The sequence below is a fragment of the Mytilus californianus genome, unplaced genomic scaffold (assembly GCF_021869535.1).
Source record: "Mytilus californianus isolate M0D057914Y unplaced genomic scaffold, xbMytCali1.0.p SCAF_30, whole genome shotgun sequence".
Lineage (NCBI taxonomy): Eukaryota > Metazoa > Mollusca > Bivalvia > Mytilida > Mytilidae > Mytilus > Mytilus californianus.
The window spans coordinates 2,826,409-2,839,340 of record NW_026262680.1 but is presented as its reverse complement, the minus strand read 5'-3'; the positions used below and the strand labels follow the sequence as shown (position 1 = coordinate 2,839,340).

At 32.8% G+C, this 12,932-nt stretch overlaps 1 protein-coding gene across 2 annotated transcripts in view; it reads right to left on the bottom strand.

The window, feature by feature from the left end:
- Positions 1–12,932, bottom strand: part of LOC127736417 (GRB10-interacting GYF protein 2-like) — a 55,850-nt gene that overhangs the window by 39,326 nt on the left and 3,592 nt on the right. For both annotated transcript variants that reach the window (XM_052246960.1, XM_052246961.1), the window contains exons 3-8: positions 11,474–11,699; positions 10,059–10,170; positions 8,890–8,998; positions 6,691–6,842; positions 5,090–5,239; positions 3,761–3,846 (exon numbers count right to left, since the gene is read on the bottom strand). In XM_052246960.1, coding sequence (XP_052102920.1) covers positions 3,761–3,846; positions 5,090–5,239; positions 6,691–6,842; positions 8,890–8,998; positions 10,059–10,170; positions 11,474–11,699 — 835 coding nt within the window. The remainder of the gene's footprint in view (positions 1–3,760; positions 3,847–5,089; positions 5,240–6,690; positions 6,843–8,889; positions 8,999–10,058; positions 10,171–11,473; positions 11,700–12,932) is intronic.

The following is a 12,932-nucleotide window of genomic DNA, read 5'->3' as shown; positions in this document are numbered from 1 at the left end:
AAAACTCAAAAACTTAACTTTGACCACTGAACCATGAAAATGAGGTCAAGGTCAGAAGACACCTGCCAGCTAGACATGTACACCTTACAATCATTCCATACACCAAATATAGTAGACCTATTGCATACAGTATAAAAAAAACAGACCAAAACACAAAAACTTAACTATAACCACTGAACCATGAAAATGAGGTCAAGGTCAGATGACACCTGCCAGTTGGACATGTACACCTTACAGTCCTTCCATACACCGAATATACTAGACCTATTGCTTATAGTATCTGAGATATGGACTTGACCACCAAAACTTAACCTTGTTCACTGATCCATGAAATGAGGTTGAGGTCAAGTGAAAACTGTCCGACGGGCATGAGGACCTTGCAAGGTACACACATACCAAATATAGTTATCCTATTACTTATAATAAGAGAGAATTTAACATTACAAAAAATCTTAACTTTTTTTTCCAGTAGTCACTGAACCATGAAAATGAGGTCAAGGACATTGGACATGTGACTGACGGAAACTTCGTAACATGAGGCATCCATATACAAAGTATGAAGCATCCAGACCTTCCACCTTCTAAAATATAAAGCTTTTAATAAGTTAGCTAACGCCGCCGCCGGATCACTATCCCTGTCGAGCTTTCTGCGACAAAAGTCGCAGGCTCAACAAAACTAAGTGTTTGTCAAACTGCTATATATCCAATGAAATTTTTTCTATAAAGTGTGTGGTTCAAATTTTTTGAAATTTTTATATTTTTTTCAAAGGGTCAAAGTAAAATATTATGTCAAAATTTTATGAAAATTAAACGAGCCAAATTAATTTTAGTCAAGGTGTTTGGTACCACCTTAAGCAAACAACATAGGATCTTTACTAAATACTGTGGATTCATTATTATTCGTTGGATACCAATTTCCATGGATTTTGTGAGTACAGGTGAACCACGAATTATAATGTTCAACGAATTATAATTTTTTTGATGAGGTTGTATGCTGACTTTGACAAAACCATAAAATCAAATATCCATGTAAATACACATTTTCCTCAATCCACAAAAAAAATTTGTATGGGTTCTGTCTTGCCTGATTTTGCTGTTGTCTATGTTTTCAGTGTGATAGCGGAATGCAAATAATAGATTTACAGTTAATGAAACAAGCATTCTGTGAGTATTGCATGGCAATACATAGTCCCCAACCGCTTGAAAATTCATTATATTGGAACAAAATTCTAACTTGATCTATAACTTGTCATGGTGTATATATAACAAATATCAAGTCAATATCTTCAAGCATGACAAAAAAAAGTGAAAAACTGATTATTTGAGTGAATTTTCTAAGTCTAAGGACCATAACTCTGCACAAAATCATCAGACTGGACCAAAAAACAAACTCAAACTGTAACTTGTCATGATAAAACTATATACCAATTATCATATTAATATCTTCAAGAATGACAAAACAAAAGTGGGGAAAACTGATTATTTTAGTGAATTTTCTGAGTCAAAGGCCCATAACTCCGCACAAAATCATCAGACCAGAACAAAATTCGAACTTGATCTGTAACCTGTCATGATAAAACAAAACCCCAAATACCAAATCAATATCTTCAAGCATGAAGAAAAAAAGTGTGGAAAACTGATTTGTCGGACTGACGGATGGACAGACAGACAGATGGACGGACGGACGGAGTTCAAACCTATAGTCCACTTCGACGGTAGGGGACTAATAAAACGTTTGAAATGTATGAAAAAAGTTATGCTTGTAAAAAATGAATACAGTATGCAATCAAATCTATAGATTTATAAAAGAGTTGAAACATAAATTTATTGAATGAACAAATGATAAAGAAGATAATTTTTACATTGCTTCTGTCCAAGTTTGGTAAAAATCCAGGATGGTTTATGAATCTAATAAATGTTTTAAAAACTTTAACTGCAGACTGTATGTAATGTTAACTGGAAGAAAAACTAAGTCCATTTATAAGTAATATATGGAAAAACAGGAAATAAATATTTACAAAATTTCCTTCTAGATACTAGCTTTTAATCATAAACAAGCTTCTGTCTAAGTTTGGTACAAATCCAGGATAGTTTAAGAAAGTTATTAAAATTTTTAAAACTTTTAACCACAGAGTGAATGAAATGTTAACTGGCAGAAAAACTAAGTCCATTTATAAGTAAAATACGGATAAACAGGAATTTTTTTTTACAAAATTTACTTCTAGATACTATCTTATGATCTTAAACAAGCTTCTGTCCAAGTTTGGTAGAAATCCAGGATAGTTTAAGAAAGTTATTAAAATTTCAAAAACTTTAACCACTGAGTGAATATTTGTAGAAGCAGCCGACAACGACAGAATGTAGGATCGCTGTGTCTCGCTTTTGCGACAAAAGTCGCAGGCTCGACAAAAAAGGTATCCAGGATAATAAAAGAATTTACAATATGTGGTTTAAAATGGTACATGTTTACAGGGTAATATTTTTTTCTTCAAAAAAAAAATAAGAAATTCTATTGTAAAACCATTAATATATCATACATCTTTAAATTTTTTTATGTGTGTCTAATTTTGCTATTATACAGTCAGCTTTAGTTGCAAAATTTCCCAAACGCGATCATTTCACTGTTCATATAGTTGTTTTGTACAAGAATATAAATAAACATATTGAGGATTTTAATGTTCCATCTTTTAAAGGCCCATACTGTGAACAAAAGTTATACACAGAGATACAGAAACTGGGCAAATCTGGACTTTTAAAAGTAACAACTCTAAAACTTTTAAGATAAACCTGTCTCTTCTTTTGTTTCAATTTATTTAGTGGTTCCATTAAGTTTTTTCTACATATTTTCTGTTGTGAACTTATTGTAGGGTGCAAGTATTAATAAAAAATTTGTCAATCTTGTTTGATTCATGGAAAAATAGTTGCATAACTCTTTATTTACAATACTGTCTTGTCTCTGCATATACCTTTGAACATTAATGTTAAGTAATGCATGTCATGGCAGTATGTTATGCCACATTCTATAAGTGCCTGTCCCAAGTCAGGAGCCTGTATTCCAGTGGTAGAAGTATGCCACATTCTATAAGTGCCTGTCCCAAGTTAGAAGCCTGTATTCCAGTGGTAGAAGTATGCCACATTCTATAAGTGCCTGTCCCAAGTCAGAAGCCTGTATTCCAGTGGTAGAAGTATGACATATTCTATAAGTGCCTGTCCCAAGTCAGAAGCCTGTATTCCAGTGGTAGAAGTATGCCACATCCTATAAGTTCATGTCCCAAGTCAGAAGCCTGTATTCCAGTGGTAGAAGTATGCCACATTCTATAAGTGCCTGTCCCAAGTCAGAAGCCTGTATTCCAGTGGTAGAAGTATGCCACATTCTATAATTGCCTGTCCCAAGTCAGAAGCCTGTATTCCAGTGGTAGAAGTAGGTTCATGTCTGTCATATTTGTTTTTAGCTTCTTGTAGTTATAAATTTGAAGTAAGTTTTTGATCTGTTTCATATTTTTCATGTCAGGACCTTTTACAGCCGACCTTACGGTATGGGTTTTTCTCATTGTTGAAGGCCATATAGTGGCCTATAATTGCTTATATCAATGTCATTTGAACTCTGGTAGATAGTTGTCTAACTGACAATCATACCAAATCTCCTTATTTATATATTAATTAATACTGATTTTTGGCAGCATGAAATATTTGCCACTGGATGTTAAGCAACCAACAATCAATCAACCAATCTAATTTTTGGTCAAAACATTACACATACCTTTGTAGATACAAAAGCACCACTTGAATCAAATGTTCCTACATCATCTCCTTCAGTGTCAGGCATACTCCATTCTGGCATGTTATCTAAAAATAGAAATTTTGATTACAGCTCTTTTCATTATGCCATCAAGGCAAAGGTTTGTTTGGCTTGCTTGCTTTGTTTGTATTAATGTTTGCTCAAGCATTGTAATTAAGATTGACATATGAAAACAACATAAAAAGGTGGATTTAAACTTGTATACATTATATTTAAATTTGATTGGACATTATCAAATAATCAAATTTACCTTTACACAGTTTTAACACCGCCTACTTATATTGTTTGCAGATGTCAATCTTAATTACAATACTTGAGCAAACATTGATACAAACAAAGCAAGCAAGCCAAACAAACCTTTGTCTTGCTAGCATTATGAAAAGAGCTGTAATTTTTCAAAGGGTACGATAGGGCTCCAGAATTAACTTCAGTATGCTTTTAAAGAACACTATGCAAGAAATATACTGCATAGCCCACAATACGGCATGAGTAATTCTCATTGTTGAAGGCCATACATGGCCTATAATTACTTACTACCACGTTGTTTTAACACTGGTTGATAGTTGTGTCATTGGCAATCACACCACATCTCCCCATTTTTATATTAAGGGCATTATTTTGCATAACACTTCTGAATTTCAATTTAAACAAATTTTCTTATAAATGCAATACAGCTGAGATGTTACAAAAAGTAAAACAGTGCCCATTGTTTAAGGTTGTTAGATGAGCTGTAGTTGTTGACATTGTCCTTTGGTCTTTTAGTGGATAGTTGCCTCATAGGAAATTATAACACATCTTCCTTTTTTACATTGAGGAGTATTTACTTCACAATACAAATAATGATGACACTTACTACACTTGTGTGTCTCACTTGAGTTACTGTACTTGAATAAAGCCATAATACACATTTAGTCAACTATTTATAAAAAAGAAACTTTGCAGTTTAGTTCAAATTTTACATTATTTTAACATAAAATATTCCATCTTTCATTTCTTTGGGTTGGGGGAGGATGAAATATTGTCCATAATAATCAACTTTGAATGTCAAGTTCAGATTAGTTATAAACAGCTGGCCTAGCACTTTATGCCATAACATATGAGGGAGGGGGGCATGGGAGGCACTTTTTTAAGACCTTACCACCTATAAAATAAAATTGACATTTTACTTAAAATTCTGAGGAAAATGTAATCACCCATATCTAATTAATTTGAGTACCTCCCATCTATCCCCACTCAATTAATTTTGGAACAGTCCTAAACATTTTCATTTCAATTTCCAATGTAATTTACCATCTTCATCCCATGATTCACTGATACGATTTCTTTGGTATTGTCTTCCTTTATCAAAGCCTGCCCTCGGTATACCATTTGGCTGCTGTCTATCATCAAACCCTCCCCTTTCTCCTCGGTTGATTGGTTCTCTCCAATTACCTCTTGTATCTGTAAATAAATTAAAAAATCTACTGTGGATTCATTTTTCTTTAATACTTTTATGAATTATTCTTTCATTTTTTTTTTATAATGAAATTGTGGTCCCATTGATTTCAGTACTTTAAACTTGTGGTTCCATTGATTTCAGTACTTTAAACTTGTGGTTCCATTGATTTCAGTACTTTAAACTTGTGATTAAACATTTATTTCAGTACTTTAAACTTGTGGTTCCATTGAATTCAGTACTTTAAACTTGTGGTTCCACTGATTTCAGTACTTTAAACTTGTGGTTCCATTGATTTCAGTACTTTAAACTTGTGGTTCCATTGATTTCAGTACTTTAAACTTGTGGTTCCATTGATTTCGGTACTTTAAACTTGTAATTATACATTGATTTCAGTACTTTAAACTTGTGGTTCCATTGATTTCGGTACTTTAAACTTGTGATTAAACATTGACTTCAGCACTTTAAACTTGTGGTTCCATTCATTTCAGTACTTTAAACTTGTGGTTCCACTGATTTCAGTACTTTAAACTTGTGGTTCCATTGATTTCAGTACTTTTAACTTGTGGTTCCATTGATTTCAGTACTTTATTGGTCAAATAATGTTTCCTAGATTTTGTCTGATTTTGCTATTGTGAGGTCACGAAAAAAGGCTACAATGCCTAATATAGTCATATAGAAAGAACACAATTTTTGCAGATCACTGAAAAAAGATAGAGTTTGCCTACATGTTTTTAAAACTCATTGCAGAATCAGAATCAAGTTATGTATCTTATTGATACCATATATGACCACTCACTACTGTAAAATTTAACTTAAAAGAGAGGTAAAATATTGTTTCACACTCAATACACTGATAGAATGTATATATGTTTATTCACGGGTACCAATTTTGATGGAATAAGGAAAAATTCTAATTTCAAGATAATTGATATGATGATTTATGTTAAATTTCGATTTTTTTAAATTTTTTGCAAGTCAATAGGAAACATATAATATAAGATTAAAATTGAAATTCTGATTCATTTTCTAGTTTAACTATCACATTACACTTCAACACTCAAAAACAGTCAAGTGCTCATTTTTTAAAAATAATCCGGACATGTTTTTACTTCCCTTTATCAATATCAATAAACAATGAATATGATACTTTGTTTGAAGTTTGTTTTTCCCTTGTAAAAAATTTCCTCAATAAAAAATTTTCCAAACTCCTATATATAATTACAAATATCCAGCAAATACCTTTATTTTACCAGCATTTACTCTATCACTCTTCATGAAGCTGGTGGACTATACAAAACAGTGTGATTTTTGATAATTTAAATGTGCATTTTAACCAAACAAGTGAAATTTCAATTAAACTGCCATACTTACAATAATTTTCACTTTGAAAAATCAAAATAAAAGGGAATTTTAACTGAATTAGGGTAACGGTCCACCAATTTATTTTACTTACTCCATTTAGACCCTGCTTTTCTCCAGTCACCATCATCATCCTCATCCTCCCCACCCCGGTCCCTCCAATTTTCGTTACTTAATGATCTGTGAAACTGTCTCTGTGGTCCTCCTGCTTCATCAAACCGTGTCTGGTAGTTTCTCTTTGCACCTCTGCAAAAATATACTTATAAATGCATATATTGTGTTAAAATAAAACATCAGTATATATATATATTTGCTGTTTTTTTTTTACATTAAGGAAACAAAATATTGATTCTTACGAGTTAAATTTCACACAGTTAAATAAATGGAGAATGTGTCATTGGACATAACTCGAGAACGGTAAAAGTGACGCCACCCAAATTCGAACTTGATCTGTTATTGTGGTAATAAGCAAAGTTTATAAGTTTCATAACATTTGACTGAGGCAAACCTAAAGTTAAAGAACGGAAACCAATTTTTGGATGTATGTACGAACAGACAAGGGTAACACATAATGCCCCCTCTGGTGACGGTGGGGGCATAAAAATTCAATTAAATTTCCTTGTAATTGATTCATTCTTTTGGATTGTGTTCATAAAAAATAAACCTCACAAAAATCAGCTAGTTTGTTTAACACTTGGTTCATTACATCAAATTAGCTAATTCTTCTTAAATCAAGTGAACTTTCTCTATTTTGTTCATTGCTTTCATTTTAGGCCAACTAAAATTAGATTTTCATCCAGATTTTCGAAAAAAAATGGGGTGGGTGGGTGGATTTTATTTTTTAATTTTTATTTCCTCCTAAACCCTTTTGTGACGTGTTGTTCATATACAAGGGTAATCAAAAGCTTATATAATTTATATATAAGGAATTCTACATTATTTTTCAAATTCTTAAATATTTCTGATTGGCGACCACTGTTCTACATGTAATTGCATGCCGCTTTAGAAACCTATTTTTAGTAAATAGCAAAAAAGTGTAGAAATGTTCTCTTTTAGATTACCTAGATCAAATTCATTTTGCTTTCTAAGCTATGAAATATAGTGCCCATAAAATGAAGCATATACATTGGTATGCAACACAAATATTATGAGTACAGAGTGAAATAAAAACTCAAACTGTGTTGAAAATACTAGGGTTGATGCTTTTCAGATTCTTATGCAAGGTACAAATAAAATCACAATGTAAAACATGAACTTAACCAAAAAGAAGTTGTTTAATTCTCTATTGAGGGGACTGGGACAGAGGGTGTTTACTGTTTGTCAACAAAAACAACAGCCTTGGGGTAAATCTAAGGGCTTGCTATAATACATTTTGTATGTTGGCCAACTCTTTGTACTCAATATACGGTCATAAATCGCACAAGTTCGTGCTTGTGTCAATTACTTTATTCCAGTCATGTTTTTGTACCAATGTGTTCAACAATTCTTGCTCTTTGGATATCATTCACAGTTCAAATTTCTTGACACAAAGTTATTATATAAATAAAAAAATCAACGGTTTTCTAATCACTGAAATTTGTGACATACCGCGATTAGCATTCTTGCTCGTAACCCTAATATGTCATGCCCTTCTAGCAATCAATCTATATTCTCAGAAGATAATGTTGTTATCATTGAGCAGAAGAATATGTCGACTTATACTGGGACTATTATACTATATAGTTAGTATAATAGTCCCAGACTTATATCACTCGAAGAAATACAAAAACCGAAATTTGAAACAGGAAGATTTGAATGAAACGAAATTATCGACACTTACCGGTAACGCAAATGAACAAAATCCGGAAATCGTAATTTTTAAAAATAAAAAAAAAAATCGGGGTGGGACGATTTCAGAGGGGTGGGCAGGGATGAAAATCTGTCAATTAATTTTAATTGGCCTTTCATGTTTGAGGAAATCAAAATCTTTTTTCAATGAGACTTCCAATATAAGGGAGTTTACTCTCTGCACAAGGTAATATTTAACACTGACGAAAAAAAAATTTCACATCTAAAAACATCTCAGTTTAGAAAGGGGCCTCATTTTGCTTTGGAAATTCTCCATTCCAAAATGATATTTTGAGTCCCATAATATAACCGGAAAAAGAAATTGCATTTTTAGTCCAGAGACTTGAATAAATTAAAAAAAAAATATTCCTCAAGTTGAGGTTTAAAGTCAGCAAATTTTTAATTGTTTTTTTTCTAGGTATATATTTTATGAGCAAAATGAAACATGCATCAAAGTAAGACCTACACTTCTTCCCAACCATCTGATCTTGAGTGACTAGGAGGTCTGCCAAATCCCCCTCCCTCCTCTGCTGACATACCTCTCTGTAGAAAACCACCTTCACCTCGTCCTCGACCTACAAATAAACAACAAAATTGTAGAGCTTAAAACATATATATATAATTGATAAAAATCAACAAGAGTGCACAAGCTGAAATGTCTCACCAGTGTATTGAATTTCGCCAGGGTTCTCACTAAAGATTTTTGAAGGCGAGTCCAGGGACTCGTCAATTTTGGACATGGCGAGTCCAGCAGTGAGAAGATAAAATTTTATTGATATATGATATAATTTCAGTCTCCATGACAAAATAGAGCAAGGAAATGACATCAAAGTTAGATTATTTTTTAACTTTTGTTATAAAATGATGACATATGTGCTCAGTTGATACAACATTTTACAATTTTGATGCATCTTTGGACTCACAAGTTTTGAAAATGATGAGTCCAAGACTCATGGACTCGCCTTAGTGTGAACCCTGATTTCGCATTGAAATTCTAAGGGTAATACAGGTAAAACAAAAACAGTACATGAACAATGATCTATTAAAATGAGGACAATGATAGAAAGGTTCATATTACATTCATTTTAACTCCCTAATAGTTGACCTGATACATTAAGTACTAGAAATAGACCTTATCACAAAATCTTTATGTTTTTTCTGAAATATGAAGCTTTATAAATAGAGCTAACTCTGACATCCAATGACATATGTTTTCTCCAATGTAGCATACATATATGTCTTGCATTCTGTGACATTAAAAATAATACAAAATTCTCATCCAAATAATAAATTCTAAAAAGCCAGAAGTTCTTTAGCCTATAACAATTTCTAATAAAATAGCAATTTTTTAAAAAGTGATTCAAATATAACATGCACCATCAATAAGACTTTCACACATGACAACAAATGCTATACATTGAAAGTATTTCCAGTTTTCGTCATTTGAGAAAAATGTAATAATGTTTACCTTAACAACAATCCAAATAACAATGGCATTATAGCTCATTTGTAACATATTTAATAATTTAGAGATAAACTTTTCCTGAAAACGCAATAACTAATCCAAAATTATGGCTGGTCATGTGAAAATTGCAATAATTTCTGAGTTTCAGTATTTCATTATATAGAAGTTACCTCTCCCTCTGCCTCTCTCTATACCACCTCTTCCACCCCTCACTCCAGGAGGACCCCCTCGTCCAAACATTCTAAGTACTGCTGTGCTGTTAACAGACTGAGACATTAACCGCTGAAAATGGAGAAATAAACTTAATTTCAGAAAAAAGGCTTTAAGAAAGAAGCATAATTATTGAATTTGTTAAAATTTTTTACTAACTGAAGTAAACAAAAGTGACAAAATAATGTTACCAGAAATATGTGCCAGCTACTCAGTCTTCACGATAAAATTTTAAATCAACAAGCTGGAGCTTAATTTTATGGAAAATTTTAGCTGATTCTGTTGGCCTGTAGAGATGATTTTTACAGGCCCGAAAGCAATTTTACACACTTGGCCTGCTGGGCCTGTGGCTAATCATGAAGACTGGCTACTATGGATTCATTTATTTTGTGGATACATGTACCAATTTTCATGGACTCAGGAAAAATCATACTTTGTAGATATTTGATTTCTTGCCTTTGCCAAGGTCTGTATGCAAAAACGTTTACCTTTTTGAAAATAAAATAATCATGGTTTATCTACAATGTATACCCACAAAATCCACAAAAATTACAGCCGATTTCAATGAGTGTGTAGGCAAAGGTAATATATTTGGTTAGCTTGCTTGCTAGCTGAACCGTGAATTCATTGTTAGGTTAGGTTAAACAATCCTCCTTTAAGAGTAGGCTAGTCCGACTGGTAACCAATCTATCTGTCTATAGGACTAGGCTACTTCGAACAGAGGGAAGTATACTTTACCTAACAATGACTTCACGGTTCAGCTAGCAAGCAAGCTAACCAAAGATATTACCTTTAGCTACACACTCATTAAAATCGGCTGTAATACTACGTATAACAATGAATCACCAGTATATAAGTATAAAATTGAAATATTTTCTCCAAAGTAAAACTGGTCACAACTGGGTTTTCCACTTGAATTATATCTGGATTTTTCCCCTTCAAATTTCGGGAAGAAAACTACTAAAATACCAAGTAAAAGTGTGTCCTTTATTTCTGTGACAGTATTATACAATGTACATTTGCGGCAACAAACAAGAGAAAAACTACTAATTTGAATAGAAATTGTAATCAAATCTGGTTCTAACAAATATGAGCCCATGGCGACTTCAAAGATAAATCTAGATTTTTATCTACAAAAGTCCATTCATCATCATTCTTCACCGGATTTTATTTTGATCATAAGATTTAAATGACTTATTCCGATGATATTGTTTAACTTTAGACACGCCATAGCCAAATATGATGAGTGTTGGTCACATTGTGAAATAAACTTTTCAAACCTTAAATATCCTAAAATTCCATTTTTTTCTAAAGCCATGAAAACGTATACAAATAAGCTATGAAATTTAAATTATGCTACTTTAAAAATATGTACCTGTTCCTCTTCGGATAGAGACTGCATGGTGATTGGCTCCTGTGCCTTTTCAACGTATATATATGTAAATTTCTTTACTTCCTCTGAAAGCTCTGTTTGGTTTGGATTGTTGAGTGCCAGCATTTCTTCTTTGCCATAACGGTAATCTGCTAGCTTGTACTTGCCAACTATTCCTGGCGAAGGGGGCGGCGTTCCAACATTATTTCCATCTGACAGGGCTCTGAGCCTGCATGAAGGAAAGGTTTAAAATTAACAATTAGGCCATTAGTTTTCTTGTTTAAATTGTTTCACATTTTTCATGTTGTGGTCTTTTATAAATGACTATACAATTTGTACACTATACAGTATGGGTTTTTCTTATTGTTTAAGGCTGTACTGTCACCTATTATTGCTTAGGCCAGGGACTGAACGAAGAAAAAAAAAAACTCTGTCTTGTTCCAATCCAGCAATTTTTATTAAATATTTTTTCATATATCTTTCAGTTTTGTTGTTAAGAAGAATAACAATGTCCAGGTAACTTTTTCCTGCCTTGGTTTCTAGGTTGCAGAAGCACTTAACTGATCAGAAAGATAACAATGATTTAAAGCATTTCCCTCCCCTGTTGTTCATATCCCCCAAAATGGCTACCTTGGCACCATGTGAAATATTTTATTAAGATTGAATACATTGACACAAGCTCTTTATGTTATTAACCCTTTCGCCGATGAGTCCCGGTTTACCGGGATTCACGGTTCAGACAGCTGACGATGAGTCCCGTTTTACCGGGATCGCAATACCTCTTTTATATTTCCCGCTCAAAACAGTGCAAACACGAGTTATCTTTCTTTGTTGAATACCCGGATGAAAGTGTAAACATGGCGCTTCCGTTTGTTGAAAACCGTGTCAAAATCAGAGGAAATTTACGGAATTTACGAGAATTTGAAATGAGCGAACATTTTTTTGAAAGAATATGGAAGAATTGAAGCCAAACTAGTATACTTTTTTGACATAAAATATTGTTTAATGTACAAAACACTTGGTATGGACATCGTTCAGTGTAAGGAATTTGTACAGCCTCATTAAACTTTTCAAAATTTTGCCGTTTTGGGTTAAAAAATTACGATTTTGGGTCAAAGAGCAGAATTTTGAGAATTTCACCTAGATAATGCCGAAAATTTGAAAATTTGAATATTTTATGAAGAAAAAATTATCAAAACATGAACAAAACTGTGAACATGGTGTTGGTGAATGAAATAAAGACACAAATAACTACAGACAAGTTTTTATTGACATTTATTATGAAGATCTCCCACTTGAGTAATAGTAGCCAGGGAAGCCATCGTCTCAGAGTAGCTTCTGTCTGGGCAGCTATCGGTGAAAGGGTTAAAGTCATCTAAGTTTAATACCAGTTGTCAAGCAGATAACTATTTGTTCTACACAGTCTATAGCAACAATATTTGATAAACAAAAAAACCTGCCT